General features: G+C 48.1%; 1 protein-coding gene across 1 annotated transcript in view; it reads left to right on the forward strand.

Moving 5' to 3' along the window:
- The window catches only part of plcg1 (phospholipase C, gamma 1), a 163,162-nt gene that overhangs the window by 43,556 nt on the left and 100,924 nt on the right, over window positions 1-18,682 (forward strand). Inside the window, exon 2 of the mRNA XM_038803589.1 lies at window positions 17,754-17,918. Within this exon, the coding sequence (XP_038659517.1) occupies window positions 17,754-17,918 (165 nt within the window). The remainder of the gene's footprint in view (window positions 1-17,753; window positions 17,919-18,682) is intronic.

Raw genomic sequence — 18,682 nt, forward strand, 5'->3', positions numbered from 1 at the left:
CACAATATTCCAGGTGGGGCCTCACCAAGGCCTTGTATAACCACAGCAACAAAACCTTGCGCCTGTACTCTTAACGAGGCCAACTTACCATTTGCCTTCTCTTCCACCTGCTGTACCTGCATGCTTTCTTTCAGTGACTGGTGTACAAGAACACCCAGGTCTCATCGGACATTCCCCTCTCACTCTATAGCCATTTAGATAATAACCTGCCTTCCTGTTTTTGCTACCAGAGTGGGTAACCTCACATTTATCCACACTGTACTACGTTTGCCATGCATTTCCGCACTCACTCAACAAATCACACTGAAGCATCGCTGCATCCTCCTTATAGCTCACCCTCCCACCCAGTTTTGTGTCATCTGCATATTTGGAGTTATTACTTTTAGTTCCCTCATCTAAATCATTAATATACATTGTAAATAGCAGGGGGTCCTAGCATGGATCCCTGCGGTACTGCCTGCCACATGAACAAAGATCCATTCATTCCTACTCTTTATTTCCTGCCTGCCAGCAAGTTTTCTAACCATCTCAATACGCTACCTGCCCAGTGGAAGCTCCACCCTAACCAGGGCAACGATTAACACCCTATCTACCACATTCACTGCTGGGAGATATCTACAAGCAAATCCCCAACTGACCCATGGGAACACTATCGCTTGCAATTTTCCCCTCCAATTCATTTGACGTCCTGACTTGGAACTATGGGTAGAATTTTAAGGATGGCGAGCAATCTTGCTCGCGATCCTGAGACTCGGTGGGTAATACGCTACCGCTGACTCTGGGAAGCCCACTGAGTGTTGATTGGCAGTGGGCAGGACCTCAGTCCACCCTTGGAAGGGTGCCCCGCCCATCTGCCTGGAACCAAGTCCGGGGGCCATTGGAAAGGTAGGTCCCGGGGTGCAAGAGTAGGGGGACAGCATGAGGAGGTCAGGAGTAGGGGGTGATTGCGCTGTATGGATTAGACCTGGGGGGTGGGAGGGCGAGGGGAGGGTGGCCCGGAGTTCCACGGTCTCGCGGGGGGGAGGGGGGGGGGGCTAAATTGAAGGCCTAAATAGGTGAAAGGATGGGTTTTCCACCCAAGTGTGAAATTGCGTCTAGGTTTGGATGGGTGGGCTCCCAGGGGAATCTTTGGAGGGTGTGTAAAATATTGCCCTGTGTTACCATTCCTGTATTGTCACCGGGTCTAGACCTGGAACTCCCTCCCTAACAGCACTGTGGGTGTACCTACACCATGTGAACTGCAGCGGTTCAGGAAGGTAGCTCACTATCTTCTGGAGGGCAATTGAGAATGGGTAACAACTGCTAGTTTTGCCCATGCACTTGCATCGCATGAACACATTTTATTTATTTTTAATTTCTAAATGTTTCCAATTCAGGGGCAATTTTTAGCGGGGGCAATTTTTAGCGTGGCCAATCCACCTACCCTGCAAATCTTTGGGTTGTGGGGGTGAGATCCATGCAGATATGGGGTGAATGTGAAAACTCCACGCAGACAGTAACCCGGGTCGGGATCGAACCAGTGTCCTCGGTGCCGTGAGGCAGCAGTGCTAACCACTGCGCCAATGTGTCGCCCTCACATTTAAGAAAAAAATATTTTTTGTATGGCCCCACGAAACTACAAATAATACCTTTCCAAATATTCGCTCAACCGTGTTATGTTACTCAAGTCGTCGACTGTAAAGGTGAATTCCATTACTATCTCAATAATTTAAAACAACCAAAGGCCTATTGTGGCAGCATTTTTTGATTGACCTACGAATAAAATAACTCTGTTGGGGTCCAGTAATTTTGAATGTTGAAGAACTGCATTTGTAGTTACTTGCCAACTGGTATAATGTTTCTTAATCTTATTAATTACACAGTAGAAGCAATTATAATGCAGCCACAACAGAGGGCTGTTTCTAGGCCTTCTTCGAGATCACTCTGGTTCATTAATCCCTTCTAGCAGGTAGGTTACAGAGAAACTGGGGAGGTCAGGTACAGAATGGATCTGGGAGAGTTTTGAGGGGTTTGCCCGATATGTTTGACCAGGGAATGGCAGGTGGCCAAGGAAAATATAAGGGGAGTAAATGTGAACCATCTCTGCCAGTCTCTCCAAGAATAGCCAAGGAGAGATTTTTTATTACAGTGATGGTTGTTGTTGGCACAAAACTGTTCTGCTCAGTACACTATCCAGAAAGTTCCACGTTACACTCCGGAAACTGACGGTCAAATTTTAGAAAATGGCCGATTGATTAGTAAAGCATTAAGTTAATTTACATCATCGACGAAGACAAAGATCTCATCCTATATATGGACTTAAACAATAAAACAGCCGGCGTTCTGTCTTTCTTCACCTTTTTCTGTTTGCCAGCTTGGAACTTTAATTTATTTTTGAACTTCATTGGCCTGTAAGATGCCCAAAACCACTTAGAAGCATTCAGTTAAAAGGACACAGTGTCTACGCATGTTCCAGGCCCAATTTGTCTCTGGAGTAGAAGATAAAGCCTTCTCCAGGCTGTGCTTCCTCCCCACTTCCATCCCTGAACACCAGATGGACATTAGACTGGTTCACTCCTCGCTCAGTACACCTAATGATGGGAGGGGTTAGATGGCTGTAGTGTAAATCCTGCCTCACGCAATGGGCACGATCCAACAGCCATGCTGCACCCGAAAAGCAACTCGCTGCAACGCAGCATGGCTGATAGAAGCCGGACGACCCTGCTCCCAGGATCTACCCATCTCGCAAGGCCCCGCAAGATCTTTTTTTTCTTTTTCCTTTTTTTTTAAATTTAGAGTACCCGATTCATTTATTTTTCCAAGTAAGGGGCAATTTAACGTGGCCAATCCACCTACCCTGCACATTTTTGTGTTGTGGGGCCGAAACCCACACAAACACGGGGAGAATGTGCAAACTCCACATGGACAGTGACCCAGAGCCGGGATCGAACCTGGGACCATGGCGCCATGAGGCAGCAGGGCTAACCCACTGCGCCACCGTGCTGCCCTGCTTCGCGAGATCTAACACGACCTTGTGAGACATTGCGATGTAAATCCCGCCCATTGTGGGCAGGATGACATTTTAGCAAATCTGTATTTTAAAATGAGATAACTGGTCTCCCAACGGATCAGAGGCCCCAGGTGCATGCCCTTTAGGCAGTGTGGTATCCTGGCACTGCTGGTGACGCCTGGCAACCTGTCCTGCCTGGCACTGCCAGCTGATGGGCTTTTCCAGGGTGCCAGGTTGGCACTGCCAGTGTGCCAAGCTGGCATTTTTTGTGCGCTGGTGATCGGGCCGGTGGTGCCCTGCGTGGGTGTTGAGGGAGGAGCCCCGGGACACTCGTGTAGTGCATTGGGGTTTGGGGGGAGCGTCAGGGGTCACGTCGGGAGCCTCAGAGATCGGGACGCTTCGACTGCGCATTCCCCTCTTAGGCCCCTTATCTTTTTTTTCTTACAATTTAGAGTACCCAATTATGTCGTTTTTCCAATTAAGGGGCAATCTAGCGTGGCCAATCCACCTAAACTGCATATCTTTGGTTTGTGGGGGTGAAACCCACACAGACATGGGGAAAATGTGCAAACTCCACATGGACAGTGAAGTGGCGTTTTATAGCCAAGTGCTTCACGCTGTTGCGAGCGTCTGGAAACAAGCGGCTAAACATGCTCGCTATGGGACTTTACAATGTAATTTGCCAATATTCACAAAGTAAGGAAGCGTTTCTGCTACTTTCTATCATAGCAAAAATTCCGTTTCTTTACTCTTTTTTATAATATTAGAGCACCCAATTAATTTCTTTCCAATTAAGGGGCAATTTTTAGCGCGGCCAATCCACCTACCCTGCAAAACCCACGCAAACACTGGGAGAATGTGCAAACTCCACACGGAAAGTGACCCAGAGCCGGGATCGAACCTGGGACTTCGGCGCCGCGAGGCAGCAGTGCTAACCACTGCGCGTCGTGCTGCCCCTTTCTTTACTCCTTGCAGTGGGACAATATGTCTGTGGTAACTATGACTTCCCTGTCAACCTTTTACATTATAAGATTCCAATGTAAACTAGTCATGGTGTCACACCAGTCACCCTCTGATGGTATACTTTGCCACCATTGGTGGGAGGATGTAATGGCAAGAATGATAAGGATCAATAAGCAAATTATAATGGGAATATAAACATTTTACATGTTCTCCAAAATCAACATATTGCCCCACCTTTTAACCTTGCTTCACCAGAGATTACGTTTGTACTGGACACCAGCTGTGGATTGCTGCAAGGGATCTGCGAGTCATATATATAATACTGTGGAAACCCAGCTCTGTGGTATCATATAATCTACTGTGCAGAAGGAGGCCATTTGGCCCATCGAGTCTGCACCGGAAAGAGCATCCCACCCAAGCCCAGACCTCCACCCTATCCCAGTAACCCCACCCCACCTTTTTTTTGGACACAAAGCATGGCCAATGCACCGAACCTACACATCTTTGGACTGTGGGAGGAAACCGGAGCACCCGGAGGAAACCCATGCAGACACGGGGAGAACGTGCAGATTCCGCACAGACAGTGACCCAAGCCGGGAATCGAGCCTGGGACCCTGGAGCTGTGAAGCAACTGTGCTAACCACTGTGCTACTGTGCTACCCACTTTGAGTTTTCTTTTGAAAATAAGCTACACCTTTGATGTACTCCCTATGCCTGTGTTTATGGGAACTGTTGAAATTATTAAAGTAGACATGGCCACAAATCTTTCTGATCGTTTTTATGGTTCCAGTAGTAATATAGAATTTTTTAAAAATAAGGCCCTAATTTTGAATGCAAGTTCTGTCTGGCTACTGAAACCCAAATTATGACAGTCATCTTATGTATTCAGTGGGTAGACTAGAAGCCGGATATGAATCAGGAGCGTCTCAGAACCTATGATACTTTCACTATGCCTGGGAGGAGCAAATTTGAGTAAAGAAGTCTAGCATCTCCTCTAGTTTCTGATTCTTCTTTCCTCTATTCTCTGATTCCTCTTTCCTCTATTCTCTGATTCCTCTTTCCTCCGTAAAACTGAGCTCACCTAAAGCTGCTTGTATGTGTCTTAACTCAAAGTCCCATTCACCTATCAATCTTGTGCTCACTGACCTGCATTGGCACCGAATTCAACCAACTCTTCCTCCATCTATAATCTCCTCCAGGCCTACATCCCTGTGGGATCTTTGCTCTCTTACAATTCTGCCTCTTGCATATACCCATGTCTAATCACTCTAGCATTGATAACCATGCCTAAGATGCCTCAGCTCTGACCCTCCCCAAGCCTCTTAAAAACACTACCTCCTTCAAAATGCTCCTTGGAACTTACCTCTTTGACCAAGCTGTGCTAAACTCTTTTTGACAAATGCACCTGTGAAGTGCAATCAAGTCCTATAATACAGGGGCTATATTAATGCAAATTATTATTTCCTCCTCCCGGTCTTTTCACTTTTGTTCCCCTCCATCTAATAAAGGCGCTACTTCCCGTTGATGTGCGATCTCCAAGGTAACATTTTCCCTTTGGTATCTCGTAAACTAACCTTTTTTTTAAACCACCTGACCCTTTCCCATGAGTGTTCAGCTGCAGCCCAATCCTTACTTGATGTGCAGCAAGTCCAGTTTCCACGTGGGTTCCCTGGAACACGTTTTGGAGGCTGGAGCAGCCGAGGTCAGATTCCTTATATTCCAGAAACTGGGATCGGCTGGCTCAGCACTTAGGTTTTAAAACTTTGACCATGTTCAAAAGAAAGAAAACATGGCAAAATCCAGAATACAAACCGACAATACGGAATATAAGTAGCATGTCCAATAGCGTCAGTGAAATGTCAACCTGCTGTTCCTTCTTTCTAGATGTTGACGGGCCAGGTGTTCATTTCTAGCACTTTCTGTTTCTTCTTATAACTGGGGTTGGCGGCAGCACGGTGGCGCAGTGGGTTAGCACAGCTGCCTCACGGCACCAAGCTCCCAGGTTCGATCCCGGCCCCGGGTCACTGTCCGTGTGGAGTTTGCACATTCTCCCCGTGTCTGCGTGGGTTTTGCCCCCACAACCCAAAGATGTGCAGAGTAGGTGGATTAGCCATGCTAAATTGCCCCTTAATTGGAAAAAATGAATTGGGTACTCTATAAAGTTTTAAAAAATAAATAAATAAATAACTGGGGTTGGGATAGCTTCAGGCAAGAAACCTAAATCAGCAGCAGGTAGCAGAGTCTTAAAATCTGTGAGTCACTTGAGATCCAGGAGATTCTCAGAAAAACAGACCTGTGTCTGTTTAAAAGCTCGGCAGGCCAGTTACGTTGAGTCTTTCACCTCAGTGAGAGAATCCTGTTTAAGTCCCTTTTGCACAAATCAAACATTTATCATTGCAATGAATTACTTTGTGGATTATTTGAATTTGAAAGCAACGCTTTTCATAACCCGGAGCGCTTTGTAGGTGATCCAGGTGCTTTTGAAGCGTTCGGCACCTTTGGAACGTAGGAAATGAGGTTGCCAATTGGCACGCAGCAAGGCCCACACAAACAGCAATGAGCTAATAAAATATGTTTCTTTCTGTGATCTTTGCCAGTGGGTAAAAAGAAATGTACGGGAATCTGGCAAGAATTCACCTCATCATCTTCAAAAGGGTTCGTCTAGATCCAAGATGGCAGGTGGAGCCTCAGTTTAACGTTCTCATTCAAGTGATGGCACTTCACACAATGCAGTGCTCCTTCGGTTCTTCACTGGCCTCTCTTCAACCTTGATTTCTGTGCTCAAGTCTCTGGAGCGAAACTCCAGAACCAGGTGTCAAAGCCTGAGATTACGGGGTAGACCGTTTTGGACAGAGATGAGGAGAAATTTCTTCACCCAGAGAGTGGTCGGCCTGTGGAATTCGTTACCCCAGGAAGTAGTCGAGGCCAAAACAGTGTGTGTTTTCAAGAAGCAGTTAGATATAGCACTTTGGGCAGAGGCGAATCAAAGGATATGAGGGGAAAGCGGGATTAGGTTATTTTTTTTAAAATTTAGAGTACCCAATTATTTTTTCCAATTAAGGGGCAATTTAGCATGGCCAATCCACCTACTCTGCACATCTTTGGGTTGTGGGGGTGAAACCCACACAGACACTGGGAGAATGTGCAAACTCCACACGGACAGTGACCCAGGGCCGGCATTCGAACCCGGGTTCTCAGCGCCGTATGCAGCAATGCTAACCACTGTGCCACCGTGCTGCCCTTTAGGTTATTGAGTTGGATGATCAGCCATGATCATACTGAATGGTGGAGCGGGCTTGAAGGGCTGAATGGCCTCCTATTTCTATATTTCCATGTTAGCCCCGACCTTCGAACTCGGGGCGAGCGTGCTACGCACAGAACCATAGATAGCACTGGTGAGAACAGCAGTGAGGCCCATTAGTTCCATAGGAGCTGAATTTCAGTGCACAGTTTAAGCAGTGCAATAATGCCATCCCTTGAGGTTAAATAGTGATTTTTTTTAAGTTCAAAATTTCCAAACGGGTTTCCGTAAGGTGCCACTTAAAAGGTAAGGTAAGAGCATGTACTGTTGGGGATGATGCATTAGAATGGATAGAGGACTGGCTAACAAATAGCAAACACAGAGATGAGATCATTTTCAGGTTGCAAAACTGTAACTGTTGGAAGTACTGCAGGGATCAGTGCCGGGGCCTCTACTCTGATAATGATTTGGATGAAGGGAGCCGGATTTGCTGACAATACAAAGATGGGTAGGGAGACAAATTATGAGGAGGATTTAATGATAGCAAAAGGATGTAGATAGGTTTATTTTTAATCAAGGCATTTTCATATATACAAAGAAAAAGTGGACAAAATCATAGAATTTACAGTGCAGAAGGAGACCATTCGGCCCATCAAGTCTGCACCGGCCCTTGGACAGAGCACTACTTAAGCCCACGTCTTGACCCCATCCCCATAACCCAGTAACCCCACCTAAACCTTTTTAGACATTAAGGCCAATTTATCATGGCCAATCCACCTAACCTGCACATCTTTGGACTGTGGGAGGAAACTCCGGAGCACCTGGAGGAAACCCACGCAGACACGGGGAGAACGTGCAGACTCCGCACAGACAGTGACCCAAGCCGGGAATTGATCCTGGGACCCTGGAGCTGTGAAGCAACTATGCTAACCACTGTGCTACTGTGCTGCCAAAATTGTTGGTACATTGGAGAATAATGTGGGAAAATGAGGTCCTCTTTGCCGGGTAGAATAGAAAAGCAGAATATTTATTAAATGCAGAGAGTACTGCAGAATGTTGCGGCACAGAAGGATCAGAGTCCTTGTGTATGAATCACAAAATGTTTGCACACAGGCACAAATAATTAGGAAGGCAAATACAGTGTTGCCCTTTATTGCAAGGGGGTTGGAGCTGCAACTGTACAGGGCATTGGCGAGAGTACCATGTGCAGTTTTGGTCACCTTACTTAGGGGCTGGTTTAGCACAGTGGGCTAAACAGCTGGCTTGAGATGCAGAACAAGGCCAGCAGCGGGGGTTCAATTCCTGTACCGGCCTCCCCGAACAGGCGCTGGAATGTGGCGACTCGGGGCTTTTCACAGTAACTTCATTGAAGCCTACTTGTGACAATAAGCGATTCTTATTATTAAAGGGGACACTCTTGCATTGGAGGCAGTTCAGAGAAGATTCACTAAGAAGGGATAAAGGAGTTGTCTTACGTGGAACGATTTAGCAGGTTTGATCTTATTGAAACCAGGATTCCGAGGAGGCTCAACAGGGTAGAGGCTGAGGGGCTGTTTCCCCTCATCGGAGAATCGAGCACAAGCGGGGGGGGAGGGGGGGTGGGGGGGGAGGAGGGGGGGTGGGGGGGGAGGAGGGGGGGTACAGTTTCACGGGATCTCCCATTTAAGACGCAGATGGAGGGGAATTTCTTCTCTCTCCCAGGGTCGTTAGTTCTTTCTTCCCAGCGAGCATCGGAGGCTGGGTCATTGAATATATTCAAGGCTGAGTTAGACAGATTTCCGATTGACGATGGAGTCACGAGTTATGGAAGAGTGGCAAGGTTTTGGGGTGAGGCCACATCAGTGCTGCCAAATATGATTAAATGTATTCCCGTGTTCTTTTTGGGGGTATTTTGTGCGCCGACCCGCGCAGTTGTTTTAGAAATGTCAACATGTTAAATTGTGAAAATTACAGATGCTTCAATAAAATATTTTCTAAAAAAAAAAATATATTCCCGGAGGTTTACGCACATGTTTAGCCCCCACACTCCAGCCATTTGTCGGCCAACACACCCATCCTTGTGAAACATTGCCTTCCTAAACCAATTGGAAAGCTAAATAACTCATTACCCAATTGGATGATGCTTCACTGTCAAAACAGCCTTTTCTCTCCATTTTCGATATTTTCGTTTTCTCTGCCGATAGATGCGGCCAGGCCTGCTGAGGTTTCCCAGCATCCTCTGTTCTTGTTCCATATTCTTATATCTGGTGAAGAGAAAATGTCCAAAGAATCTTTTTTTAAAAAGCGGTCTATCTTTCATGTGCTTTCGATTTTTCTTCGGGATTGCACACAGTAGTGTCCTGGAGTTTGATCTTCACTTCCTCGAGCCGCCAGCCCCACCCTTCATCTTGACAACCCAAGGCCACATCAGATCAGCCATGACCTTGTTATCTGGCGGAGCCGTCTCGAGGGGTCAAATGGCCAACGCTGCCTCGAATTTCTTACGTTCTGAAGTGCTGGCAATAATCTTGCTCATCGCTACTCTGATCTGGGCTGAGAGGACGAAGGGTTCTCTCCTTCCGGAGTCAACCTGCCTCGGCACGAACTCTCACATATCAGGCAGGGCTCCATCTCGAGAAAAAGTGCTTCCTGGTTGGTACCCATCTGGATCTGATGCCCTATTTTAACAAGCCTCTGTATAATTTACTGAAGCTATGAGCTGAATGAAACCATTTTTATACTGATGGCCCACACCCATGTTAAAATCCTCGCAAAGCGACTGACTGGGTGTGAGGCCCTTTTTAATAAATTGGGCCCAGATGGGAACATGGTGTCAAGAGAGATCTGAAAAACTGTCTGGCAGCTTTTAAATAAAAACTGCTATTGTAACTTTACCTGGCAAATGTCTACATTCAGTATACTTTGAAGTTACTCGGGGGGGAAGAGGCACGAAAGGTTTTATTCATAAAATATTTCACTGCACCTCCCCTTCTAGCAATGGTTTACCGCCCATATCCCTCTTGTGTACCACCCATTCCTCTCGAGTGTTCTGCACAATTGTGGATTCCCCGGCCTTGCTATTGTTCCTATTGAAAGGGGGAATGAATAGCTTTAATAAAAGGGGGAATAGATCTAAACACTCCTGCGTTAAAGAGCACATGCTTCCTATCAGCACGACCTACCAGCAAGGTTGTTTACTTGTTAGGAGAACAGACAGTTTCTAGCCAAGAGATAATGGTCTTGCTTTTGGCTGAAGGATTAATAATCAGATTGGCATTTTAAACAATTTCTGTGTACTGACTTACTGCATCTGTGTCTGTTGACTTGGTGGAGAGAGCTGTATTGGAACGTTCTCCCTGCGAGACCCTGTTAGAGCTGAGAGCTATATCAGAGTAGAGAGCTTCTCCAGAGGTTTCTCTGGGGTGGGTCCCTCCATGCTTGAATCATGAATAAACGACTGTAACCCGTCTCTGGGTCTCCCGCCGTTGGCTGGAAGAAGTCCACCACACGACTAGTATCTTTCAGGAAAGCAGCTAGACGTTTGATGGTCTGAATGTTCTGCCCTCCGCAATGATCTAGTTTGACTAGAGTGTGGGAGGGTGTTCAGGCTGTGCTCATCATACCTCTTGCTTTAGTAGCACATTGAACTTATACCATTTATACAGTCCCCACCCCGTCCACCACGTCTCACAGTCAATCCTCTATAATCAAGGTAAATGGCACTAATTGTTGTCACAGGTTTCAATTACAAAGGGGTCACTTAAAATGCGTTCAGCCCCTTTTGTGCAGGTCAGTACTTGCTAACGTATTACAGCATAAACAGCATCACGGAGACATAAACAGCCTCATCCCGCATTAAGGGCGGGATTCTCCGAGCTCCCAGCTGCGTGTTTGTTGGTAGCGGAGTCGGCGCCCTGTTCCCTGCCAGCAGAATTGTCTGCTCTCACTGAGGTCAATGGGAATTCCCATTGGAGTCACCCCGTACCGCCAGGAAACCCAGGGCAGGATTGCGCTGCCAGTGGGACGAGATAATCCCGCCGCCGGCAGACAGCCGGTGAATTTCCAGCCTAAATGTTCCAGCTGGTTGGAGCTGTCTGAAATCTCCACTGCCTCTGGATTTTAAAATGAGCCTTTCTCCAGCACCTTTCACAACCACCCGATTGGGTCAATGACGGTAGCATTTTGAGACGGCCGCTATAATATCAGAAACAACCCAACCAATTTGTGTACAGCAAGCTCCCAACAATGGAAATGCGATGATGACCAGCGGATCTGTTTTTTTTAGATGTTTATGAGGGATAGATATTGGCCAGGACTTTGAGGATAACTCCTACTCTTCTTCAGAAGGAGCGCCTGGGACCTTTTTCGTTGAAACCACCTGAGAGAGCGGGTGACTCCTCCGTTTGAAAACCTCATCCAAAAAGCAGCAGGTGCAGCCACCGCAGTACTGCACCAAAAAGTCAAATTTGATGTTCATGGTCAAGATCTAGAGTGGGACTTGAACTAACAGCATTCTGCCTCAAGACAAGAACGCTCTTAACAACGTCAGCTGGTATCTGTTGCTATTGACGGTGCAGAGAGCTGGCGGAGACTCAGCTACGCTTTATGTGAAATCAGGTCCACCTCTGCTGTTGTGTTTTGATTCATTCCGATTTATGCACCCCAAATGGTGGCCAAATTATGTGAGCACAAACCCACTGACTATATGCAGGGAGTGGGGTGGGGGTGGGAGTTGGGTTGAGGGGGGGGGGGGGGGGGGGGGAACTATGTAGACTGTGTCAGAAAATCTTGCGCCTTGCCTTCTTCCATTAGCCTGGCTGCTAGAACAGTACAGCACAGAACAAGCTGTTGGACAACTGCAGATATTTGCATTGCTCGCTGAGGCCTCTCTCCAGAATGTGGGACGGTCAGTTGTGATATTTCTGTAAGGCCCCAGATCCCCTCACGCCATCCAGAGGTTCAGCGGCTACCTGGTGTATTTCGACTGCTGTCCCAACTGAGATTAGATAACTTGCAGCTTGAACTGGGGACCATGATGGTCCTGTATGGCTTGGCTGTTTAGGTCCGCTGTGTGGGGCTGGAGAAGAGTAGGTGAATATAGGGACTAATGCAGAACAGAAGAGGAAGGGAGGAATCACCCAACGTTCTCACTCCTGTTACGTTCTAACGGATTAGAGGTGTGTACATTCTAACGGGGGTTAGAGGTGTGTACATTCTAACGGGGGTTAGAGGTGTGTACATTCTAACGGGGGTTAGAGGTGTGTACATTCTAACGGGGGTTAGAGGTGTGTACATTCTAACGGGGGTTAGAGGTGTGTACATTCTAACGGGGGTTAGAGGTGTGTACATTCTAACGGGGGTTAGAGGTGTGTACATTCTAACGGGGGTTAGAGGTGTGTACATTCTAACGGGGATTAGAGGTGTGTACATTCTAACGGGGGTTAGAGGTGTGTACATTCTAACGGGGGTTAGAGGTGTGTACATTCTAACGGGGGTTAGAGGTGTGTACATTCTAACGGGGGTTAGAGGTGTGTACATTCTAACGGGGGTTAGAGGTGTGTACATTCTAACGGGGGTTAGAGGTGTGTACATTCTAACGGATTAGAGGTGTGTACATTCTAACGGGGGTTAGAGGTGTGTACATTCTAACGGATTAGAGGTGTGCACATCCTGTGTGTCTGTGTGTGCATGTGGATACTTCAGATAAAAACAGAATCAGAATCTTGATGTAACGCCTCTTATGAAAAAGCCTATGATGTTTACCATCTGCCATCATGTAGAATAAGCTCTTGGACGTGGTGTTACATAATTGAATCTCAACTGTGATGTTTCCATGCGGTTAAGCTGCCTTGGTCACTTTCTTTAGGGGGCGAAAGAGAGGGGCAAGTTAGAGACCTTCAAGAATATAAAATGGTTTCCCGTTTTATTTGTTCAGCAATGGACTGAATTGTGTGATTGATGCCAAATCTACCTCCTCCTGGCACCATATCCTAAGAGGGGTTTTGGCGAGCACAGGTTTCCATTGGATTGATCCATGATTATGCTCAGCAAAAAGTACGGCAGCGGTTTGCCTGACTGGTCAGCAGTGTGGCTGACCACGAAACACTCCCCACCTGCCATATTGGAAGGGTTTCCACGCTGATGATCAAGCTGTTTGGCCACGCTATGAATGCACCTTCCAGGGCGGCACGGCGGTGCAGTGGTTAGCACTGCTGCCTCAAGGCGCCGAGGACCGGGTTTGATCCCGGCCCCGGGTCACTGTCCGTGTGGAGTTTGCACTTTCTCCCTGTGCCTGCGTGGGTCTCACCCCCACAACCTAAAGATGTGCACAGCAGGTGGATTTCCCACACTAAATTTCCCCTTAATTGGGTACTCTAAATTTCTTTTACAATGACTGCACCTTCCTTAGCTAATCAAGTCCTGGAGAGCCTGACCAGAGATACAGAGAGGTTCCCTGCTTCCCCACTTGACCTCCCTATTAAACATGTGCAATACTAAATTCTGTCAATGAAATAGAATCATGGACTCTGTCAGCGTGGGTTTCCTCCGGGTGCTCCGGTTTCCTCCCACAGTTCAAAGATATGCAGGTTAGGTGGATTGGCCATGCTACATTGCCCCTTAGTGTCCAAAGATGTGTAGGTTAGGTGGGGTTACAGGGCTAGGGCGAGGGAGTGGGCCTGGGTAGACTGCTCTATCGGAGGGGCGGTATAGACACAATGGGCCAAAAGGCCTCCTTCTGCAGTGCAGGGATTCTATGGGACACGTGGGGAGGGATTCTCCATTAGCCGGCGCCGGAATCAGGAAAGGCAATTTGGCGGAGAATAGCTGGCTATGGCAAAATCGCAGCAGGCGCCGATTTGACGCCAAATCACGGTTCTCCATTACTTCGAAAACGGCATCAATGAGTTTCACTCCACACGTACAGTAGACACCGTTTGCACACCATTAACGGGCCCAACCCGGTACTGTCCAAGGCCTCCGCGATTCTCCATCTTCGATGGGCCGACTGCCCGACAGCGTAGTTCACTTCTGCTTTTAAATATCGTTAAACCGGCATGGCGGCTGCTGATGGGGAGATGGGGTACGGAAGGTATCCAATATCGCCATAGTTTGCTGACAGTTGTGCCGCTGGCTGGGGTGCTTCTGCCAGGGCTGGCGGGGCATAGTGGGGGGTGGCTAGGAGGTGGGCTGTCAGGGTCAGGGTATACGGACGTGGAGCAGAATTCCTGCAGCCGGCAAGGCAGCCATGCAGCTGCGCATGACGCTAACAGCCCACTTTGAACCGGGTGCTACGGGTCCCCCTGGCCCCAGCCGACCCATCAGCTGTCTGGGTGCGCTCCAGCACAACCAGTGCCATCTTGTTTGTTGGGATGAGCGTGTCTGCGGATTGTAATGTATGTGCGGCTGCAGCTTGTCAGCCTCCCGAGTGTCTAACGGACCAGGTATTTCCCGCACGATTTTTTAGTGGAATCGAGTGTGTTCCACGTGGCACCGGTGCTAGCCCCTCAACGGTAACGGAATCGGTCCTGGTGGGGCGCCGGTTTTTCTGTCGTAAAAGCCCACGGATTCTCCGTTGGCGTCAGCACTTAGTCTCAGAAACGGAAAATCCAGCCCATGGTCCTTTTCTCTGCTATAACAACTCTGAAACTACTCAATCTATTAAAATGAATCATGTTCATAGACTGCACAATCTGAATAGAGTTGCAGAACAGCAATAGACTATTAGGTTAAGCAAATGTGTGCCAGTATTTTTGCTCCATGTCCGCCCCGTGGTCTATTTCCTTTCTCCTGCTCAATGCATCGGAACCTTTAATATTCCTCTTTGTCAAGCAACTGTCGATATTATTTTTACAACTACTTTTGAACTCTGCTGCTTCAGTGGTCTTGTGGCAGAGAATTCCGCTAACGATGCTGCATATAACGATCAATTTTGCTCCCAACCTTCCCTTTAATTAATTTTTGTGGTAATCCTAGATAACTGCCCTCTTGTTACTGTCTTGGCACTCTTGTCGGTCGCTGTCGTATCAGAGAATGCAGAGCTTCCATTTCTTTTCAAGCCTTTTTAAATGCGTTTGGGCACATCCAAACGAAGCAAGGGGTTGCCTTTACAGGAGTAGGTTGTGTTTCTGGGGAGAAATCTGGCAGATTTTCAAAGGCTGCTGGGTTGTCAGCTGAGGAGCAACAGTGGAACAAAGCTGCCTCTGTTGAACGCGCAGACATCTGCTGAGGCCAGAGGCCTGCCTGCCAGAGCTGTCGATGTGAAGCCTGCAGTGGAAGCTAATTCATTCCTGTTGCAAATCAGGCATCCTTTACAACCAGGGCCCACTGGTCAATGCACAACCCAGCTGTTGGGGACGTGTGCCCCCCCCCCCCCCCCCCCCCCCCCCCAGTCGTCCAGCTACGAGAGGGATATCGAATTCAGCCCATACTTCATTGTGGAGCTCCCTCCAGTTTAGAAAGATCGCACTGTGGAATCTGAACAACACTCGGCATTGTCTTTTCATCATTTTGATCCAAGCGCACCCTGCTCCTCTACATCTGTCCATCGTATCTTAGTGGTTAACACTCTCTCTCCTTCAGTCGGAAGGGTGTCGGTTTCAGTCCCACTCTCACAACGTGAGCACATAATCTCGGCTGACAGACCAGAGCAGGACTGAGAGAACGCTGTGCTGGACCAGCCCTTAGGATGAGACGTTGAACCGATTCCCTATCTTCCCCCCTCCGCACAATGCAAAAGATTATTTTGAAGAAAAACAACGGGGGTTCTGCTGGTGGAGGGGATGTGAGGAAATTCTTTTTCACCCAGAGGGTGGTGGGAGTTTGGAACTCACTGCCTGAAAGGGTGGTGGAGGCAGAATAACTTTTTAATATAAATTTAGTGTTCCCAATTCTTTTTTCCCAGTTAAGGGGCAATTTAGAACATAGAACATACAGTGCAGAAGGAGGCCATTCGGACCATCGAGTCTGCACCGACCCCTCACTTAAGCCCTTACTTCCACCCTATCCCTGTAACCCAATAACCCCCTCCTAACCTTTTTGGGCACTAAGGGCAATTTATCATGGCCAATCCACCTAAGCTTCACGTCTTTGGACTGTGGGAGGAAACCAGAGCACCTAGAGGAAACCCACGCAGACACAGGGAGAACGTGCAGACTTGCACAGTCTTAGAGGAAAGTGAGGTATAGAATTGGAATTCCAGAGCTCAGAGCCCAGGCCACCAATTAAAGAGTAATTTTAACTGGGAATGTACAAGAGGTTTGGTTAGAGGAGATCACGCCGCTCCAACGCCGGGCCGTCAATTCTCCGGGAATCGTGCCCGCACGGTCGCCGCGGCGCTGGTCTGGGGCCGGGGAAATATGCCCCCGCGGCGATTGTCCGCGTGCGACAAGTTGAACTCCTGTCAAGTCCCGCCGGCGTGGTTCAAACCTGGTACTACCCAGCGAGAGCGCGGACCCACAGCCGCTGTGGAGGTCCTGATGGGGAGGCCGGGGGACCTGACTCTGGGGGGGCCTCCACGGGGTCCAGGCCCGCGATCGGGGGCTTCCGATCGGCGGGCGGCCGTGATCTGGGGGGGTCCTACCTCCTTCGGCTCAGGCCCGCTGTTAGGTCCCTGACATGTTGCTCCGCGCCGGTGCAGAGACGTCCGTGGCGCGCACGCGTGGACCCGTGCCAGCCATGCAGGGCCACCTTTTGCCGCCGGAGCAGCGCGCAGCACTCCGGCGCCGTGCTAGCCCCCTAAAAACCGGAGAATTGCTGGGCCAGACGGCCCGTTGACGCTGGCGTACACCACTCCGGTGTTTACGCCGGCGTCAACACTTGGCCGGGATTTCGGAGAATCCTGGCCGAGATATCTCCCAGGGGTAACACAGGACTTGAATATTGCTGAAAAGTGTTGTCGAAGCTTTTTGTCTCGCACTCATCGGGCCAAACACAAGAATGCCAAGTTTTAAACAAACACAACAATTTATGCTGTAAGACAAAAAGGGTGCTGATTGGTTGGCAAGGCAACTTTGATTGGCCAAGATGTTGCCATGGATCAGGCAGTGTGGAACTATAGACTCCAAGCTCCCAGATAATCCAAAAAAGGTGCAAGGCTGGAACATATTCCTTTTGTTTGTGGAGAACAGGCCCCTACGTAAGAATGTACGTCCTTCTGGCAAGTTTACATGAGCCACGTTATGAGCTCAACTGATGAGCATAAATTGGATGTTTGTGTAGCTATTAGCACACTCTGAAGGCCTCCATACTTTCCTGATTTTTGTCCCTGGGTACTATTCTGAATAGCAACCTGAATGTAAAATGAAAGTTTAAAATGCATTGCAATTAGGTTTAGATTGAAATAAACCTGTTTAGCTTTCAGCTTTGCTGACGAATGTTTTGCATTCTCCTCATGGCTTGCAAAACTTGAACTATGTGAACAGCTGTACCAGCTCCTGCACCAGGAAGGTCATGCACAAAGAGCAGTGTTGTGATTTAAATCTCAATCCTTTGGAGTATAAACCAGGAAAGTAGGGAGACAGATTGACATCAAAAGGCCCGGCCAGCACACTTGATTTGATAAATCTTTTCCTTCTCTTTCAGTTGATATTCGGGAAATCAAAGAGATTCGCTCAGGAAGAAATTCCCGGGATTTTGAACGATACCAGGACGACCCAGCCAAGCCTGATTTATCCCGGCCTGATTTAACTCACTGTTTCGTCATTCTCTATGGCATGGAGTTCCGCCTAAAAACCCTCAGTCTAGCAGGTAATTTTACGAGGCCTGCAAACTTCCTTTCTATACTCGGTCATCTCTCCAGTTCAAACCACTGCTTCATAATAGGTGTATCTCAGCGGCACCTCAACTTCATATTTACGGGCAGCACAGTGGCGCAGTGGGTTAACACTGCGGCCTCATGGTCAAGTTCGATCCCGGCTCTGGGTCACTGTCCGTGTGGAGGTTGCACATTCTCCCCGTGTTTGCATGGGTTTCACCCCCACAACCCAAAGATGTGCAGGGTAGATGGATTGGCCACGCTAAATTGACCCTTAATTGGGGGGAAAAATGAATTGGGTACTCTAAATCTTTTTTAAAACCTTCATATTTACGTCCTTCATTTAAATATTTTCCCATCCTCTTTAGCTCACCGTACATCTGCCATTCTCTGCGATTGCCAGGCGATAGTCAAGGGCTGCTGAGGGGGAGGTGGGGGGGAGCTGTCAAGAGAAAATGGAGAGAGAGAAGACACTTGTGGACAAATATTCTCTCTCTTCCAATTGTCTCGGCACAGCAGAACTAAGGAACTGGACATTAGTGCTCACTAGCTTCCCCCAGCGCAATTTAGCTATAAGTTAATGGCACTTTTGGACGACTGATGGAATATTCTCACACTGCCAGTGACTGACTCCAATCAACAACATGCCACAGTTTGTTAGTGGAGGCTTAAACTGCTGTAGAAGGATAATTCTGTTCCAGTCAGCTAGCCAGCCAATTTGGCAATCGTATGGAGATATATGAATGAATGATTCACT

This window comes from Scyliorhinus canicula, chromosome 7, assembly GCF_902713615.1.
Source record: "Scyliorhinus canicula chromosome 7, sScyCan1.1, whole genome shotgun sequence".
NCBI classification, from domain to species: Eukaryota; Metazoa; Chordata; class Chondrichthyes; order Carcharhiniformes; family Scyliorhinidae; genus Scyliorhinus; species Scyliorhinus canicula.